Consider the following 5246-nt stretch of genomic DNA (forward strand, 5'->3'; position numbering starts at 1 on the left):
ACTCCAGGAAGTATGTGAAGAGCGTTGTTGCATAAAAAGCACACGTCGTCTTCCATCTGCACAAGTTCAGAGCAACGCTTGGCGTTCACCATGAACGGCTGCGGTCGTGAGTCTTCCTTCTGCTGACTTGGGTGAAAGTTGGTGCTCTGGGAACCCCCGCTGCACCGTCTGTACTCAGACCTTCTGGGAACTTCTATAAAACATTGGTGACTAAACGTTGAAGCGCTCCTACGTTCATCGCCGCTCCTCTCTAAAGCCAACAGGAACTGAATGCTCTGAATGTTTTAATTTAAAACCGCAGAGAGAAGCACCAGAGGGACCGTGGTGAGCACACACCTGTCTGTCACTCCCTGACAGCAGTCCTAATAAGACAGACAGAAACGAGAAGCTTCATTCATGTTGCATCAACTAAACCACCCTGAACTGGGGGTGCACGGACACCATTTATTTCATTTTGGAGACTGGACATCGGCAGATACGTGGGAAACTAGGACGTTGTTCAAGAGTAAGATTTCAGTAAAATAAAACTGGAAAACTGAATGTGCACCTTATAACACCTGACAGAGTCGCTTATAAAACAAAACCCGTACGGACTAAAATCAGAATGAGCAGGTCAGACGTTCGAAATCATTGATCGGTGATCGGTGCACCCCTACCCTGAACTGTAGGAGCTAGAACATTGATTGTGATCGATGAAAGTTCACGATCAGTTTGAAAGAAACGATCCTGCGCTCACATATGAAGGAAGTCAGAGAGTTTGGTGAGTTCCTCCTGCCCTCGGGGGTTTCCGGAGGGAGTCGGTCCTACAGCCGAGGCTGACGCTCATGCAGAAACTGCAGAAGACGTGAAAAGACGCGTGCGTGTAAAAAGTGTTGAAGTTCTGCAAACAGCAGCTCAGCCGTGGGAAGTCCAGTTCAGACTCTGACCGATGGTTCTGCTGTCAAGCCTGAGCTGCAGGTCCAAACAGGACCGGGCTGAACTCTCACTAAAACTCAGCCCCGTTGATGGGGGGGGGGCACCGTTTTTAGTCAAATCGCTCTCGATTGTTTGACGTTCCAGACGGAGCTGCACGTTCAAGAAGCTGTTCCAAGTCCTGCGCTGGACCCACGTGGCCCTGAGCTTAAAGACTGATCCGAGTTACAGAAGTGAGTATTTTAGGAGAACTGGGCAGAAGAGCAGGAACCTGAGACGTAACGATGCGATGACGGAGCTCAGCTGTGGAGCTCTGTTCGTGTGCTGCGTTTGAAGCAGCTGCAGAGCCTCGCAGCCTGCGTGCACAACGCGATCCACCTGGAAGAGACAAAGTTTCATGACAAACATGTCCACCACACGGAGCTCCACTCCAGGTGCGTGTCTTTACCCTGGTTTGAGAATCTGGGTCTCCCTGGCCCACCACAGCTGTGACCCTGATGAGGGTGAGCTGGTACCAGAACTCAGCGGTCCTTCCCAACGTCTGGGCTTTATCCAAGAGCATCAGAGCCTCAGAAAAGTTCTGCTCCATGCAGGCCAGACGGGCCAGGATCAGTAAACTTCTTGATACGGCGTTCTTATCTCGGAGCTCCTGAAGGCATCGTTGGGTGGACATTAGTGTGTGTGTGAATAACTCGAACTGAAGACATGATCACATGCAGTCGTGACGAGAAGCTAAAGTGAGGACTCACATTTTTGATCTTGTCTCTCATTTATGAACCCTTTTAATTTAGACACACGAAAGCATAAAAACATTCAGATGTCTGCACATTCGGACTCCCTGTAGGCAACAGAGAGGATGCTCATGAAGCATTCACTCTCTTCTGACCCGGTTTACATTTATTATTCCAGTTCCTTTAAATTGTTCTGCACGTTTTTCAGCATCTTTCTCGTCCCACAGTTTCCATCTATTTCAACAAATCATAAATAAAACGTTCGGCTCTTTCAGGACAATCCTGCTCTGACTTTTGGTTTTGGTGCAACTTTAGCTGTTTGAAATATTTAGCCTTTTCTGACATTTTGTTCTCATAGAAACTGAACTGACATCTTTAGATGTGTTCACAACATTTTACTGCTCCGTTCACGTTTTGTCCTGCTTCAGCTTCTGTCAGCTTCCTGCTGCAAATTTAAACTTGTTTAAGCTACTTTCGGCAAATTTCAGCTGTTTTGTGCTTCTTTCAACTTCTTCCTGCTAATTTCAGCTGTTTTGTGCTCCTTTCAGCTTATTTCTACAAGTTTCAGCCTTTTCTGCTATTTCAGCTACTTTTTAGCTGTTTTATTCCAATTTGAGCCTTTTAAGCTAATTCCACATTTTTGAGCTCTTTTCAGCTCCTTCCACTTCCTTCTGCCTTTTCACATACTTTTTTCTAAGTTCAGCTTTTTGAACTAACTTCCCAATTTTTGTGCTAATTTCCGCTCATTTAAACCTAATTCAGCAAATACGTGTTCTTTCTGCTAAGTTAGGCTTGTTCTTCCATTTCAGCTCCATTTCAGCAAGTTCTTCAGCAATAACCATTCACACTGCATTTGGACAGGAAATGTAATTTCTCCAGTTGTTGATCAGTTTGGATTTTTCCCAGCCACTCTTCATGTCTGTGAACTCACCGCAGCCACCATGTGGGCCTCGGCCAGCAGCTGCCTGGCCGGCTGAAGGAGGTCGAGGTCCAGGCAGACCTCAGCTTTGTCCAACCAGAGATCCTGAAGCGTCACGTCTTTATCTGGTCTCCACGCCATCGACTGGTCAGCCACATCAGCTTCCTGAAGAAGCCGTCACGTTTATCACGTTTAATGTCGATAAACCCGAACGTTCAAATTAAAATACATCCGTGTAAACGCCTGAGGTTCATACGTGGAAACTGTTTTCTCACATCACGTGAGATCTAAGTGAACTTCAAGGTGACGTCATTTAGATTTTAAAAGGATATTTCAGCTAATTTCTCAGAGCAATTCATTTTACGTCAACGAAGCGACTGCCGACTTCAAACAACTTTAAACTTCCAAAATAAAAGATTGAGGTAAACTGTTAAAGTTTTAGATCGTCATTAAATTCACATCATTTGGTCGAAGCTGCAGCACGGTGGCGCAACTGGTAGAGCTGCTGCCTCTCATCGAGAAGGTCCCTGGTTCAAATCCTGGTCCGGGGGTCTTTCTGGGTGGAATTTGCATGTTCTCTCTGTGCTGCGTGGCTTTTCTCCAGGTGCTCCAGTTTCCTCCCACAGACCTAAAACATGCATGTTAGACTGATGGTAACTCTAAATTGTCCCTAGGTGTCCCTGTGATGGACTGGAGACCTGTCCAGGGTGTCCCCCGCCCCGCGCACAGTGATTGCTGGACATGGGCACCAGCGACCCCTGTGACCCAAAATGGATGAAGCGGGTAAAGATAATGATGGATGGTCGAAGCTGCAGGTTGTATTATATGTACGTGCTAAAGCTAGCAGCTGCTGCAGGTTTTACACGTTTTACACGCAGAAGAAATCAAACATGCAAATGTTCAGGTTTTATAAAACTGATGGCTCAGTAAAGATGTATAAAATAATGTTGGCATGAAACGATGCAAAGGTTTGGAGATTAGAGCCATTTTTTTATCAACTTTGGTCTCCTGAGGTCATCAACAGAGCTATCTACAGCAGGTAGGATATTATTTCTTCATAGCTTATGAACAGAACCCCACTTCAAAATGTTCAGAATGGCTCTTTAAAAAGGCTGCACTGATCTACAGTAAGATCCACAAACCACTGCACGCAGATGATGTACTACATGGTTTGAATTTATCTGAGAGAAATTAGACTAAACTTGTCAACCCTTGTAAAAAATGTTTGTTTGTTTGTTTGTTTGTTTGTGTAAACGACCTGGTCATGTGACGTGTGAAGGCTTCTTCTCTTCTGAGAAATCACCATGGCTTTGTGGCTCCTGCAGTCATGAATGCAACATTATAAGACATCAATCATGAGCAAACATCAGAATTTGTTTAGATCTCAGGGTTCACAGACTCTATTTGTTCTTCTTCTGGGATCTGGATCAGATTTAAGAGCTCCTGATTGGGTGAAAGGTCCTCCAGGCCCAGATGAACGCAGGTCCTCACAATCCTGATTGGACAGAAAACCAGAAGGAACAGGAACATCAAATGAAATCATGAAGGAACCAAAAGGAGCAGAAGCTCAGACTTCACAGGTCTCTCCAGGTGTGTTGAGATGTTCTGGAATCAGAACGTTTTGGACAGGAACAAACTGGAATTTAGACATTTTTTTACAGTTTAACTGTAGCTTCTTTAACATGGGACGCTCAGCTGGAACAGATTATTGATACGTGTCCTGACCCGCCTGCTCTGGTGAAGGCAGCAGATAACAAACACCACCCGCTCTCTGGAAACGATGGATGTCTAAAGTTAAACGAAGACTATGGAGGGTTGAGAGCTGGCACTGGTTTCTTTCCTGACAGTAAATGGTGTGTGTTTGGTGTGTTTGGGCTGGTTTGCCTCAAAAAGCTGTCATTGAAAAAGAAGTCATTGAAATGTGGGCGGACTGTCACTCAGTGACGACTCTGGATGGATGAACAGAGTCCTCCTTACTGGCTGCAACAGATGAACTGCTGGACATGAGTTTGGGTCTCAGTGTTGGTTTCAGGTGGATGATTTTTGTAAAAGAAAAAGAAACGCTCGTTTGCCTTTCTGGGTGGAGTTTACGTGTTTTTCCTGTGCATGAAGGTCTTTTGTGCCCAAGTTCTCCAGTTTCCTCCCACAGACCAAAAACCTGCACGTTAGGCTCATTACAAGTTAAACTGTTCCTAGAACTGGGTGAGAGAGTGAATGGTTGTTTGTCTCTATGTGTCCCTGTGATGGACTGGAAACATGTCCAGGTGTCCCTGTGATGGACTGGAAACATGTCCAGGTGTCCCTGTGATGGATTGGAGACATGTCCAGGTGTCCCTGTGATGGATTGGAGACATGTCCAGGTGTCCCTAACATGGACTGGAAACATGTCCAGGTGTCCCTGTGATGGACTGGAAACATGTCCAGGTGTCCCTGTGATGGATTGGAGACATGTCCAGGTGTCCCTAAGATGGACTGGAAACATGTCCAGGTGTCCCTGTGATGGATTGGAAACCTGTCCAGGTGTGCCCACTTCTCACACACTATCACTGCTGGAGACAGACACCAGCTCCATGAGCCCCAGAAAGGAAAAGTGGGTAAAATAAATGAATGAATGAAATGAATGGGTGGATGGGTGGTTTGATGGATGGATGGATGGTTTGATGGATGGATGGTTTGATGGATGG

General features: G+C 45.8%; 1 protein-coding gene across 1 annotated transcript in view; it reads right to left on the reverse strand.

Moving 5' to 3' along the window:
• The window catches only part of LOC119420350 (cilia- and flagella-associated protein 46), a 51956-nt gene that overhangs the window by 15561 nt on the left and 31149 nt on the right, over positions 1–5246 (reverse strand). Inside the window, exons 22-26 of the mRNA XM_037687770.1 lie at positions 3962–4057; positions 3821–3881; positions 2575–2706; positions 1361–1561; positions 1165–1290 (exon numbers count right to left, since the gene is read on the reverse strand). Of these exons, the coding sequence (XP_037543698.1) occupies positions 1165–1290; positions 1361–1561; positions 2575–2706; positions 3821–3881; positions 3962–4057 (616 nt within the window). The remainder of the gene's footprint in view (positions 1–1164; positions 1291–1360; positions 1562–2574; positions 2707–3820; positions 3882–3961; positions 4058–5246) is intronic.

Source organism: Nematolebias whitei, chromosome 1 (assembly GCF_014905685.2).
Source record: "Nematolebias whitei isolate Nwh7 chromosome 1, NemWhi1, whole genome shotgun sequence".
Classification (NCBI taxonomy): Eukaryota; Metazoa; Chordata; class Actinopteri; order Cyprinodontiformes; family Rivulidae; genus Nematolebias; species Nematolebias whitei.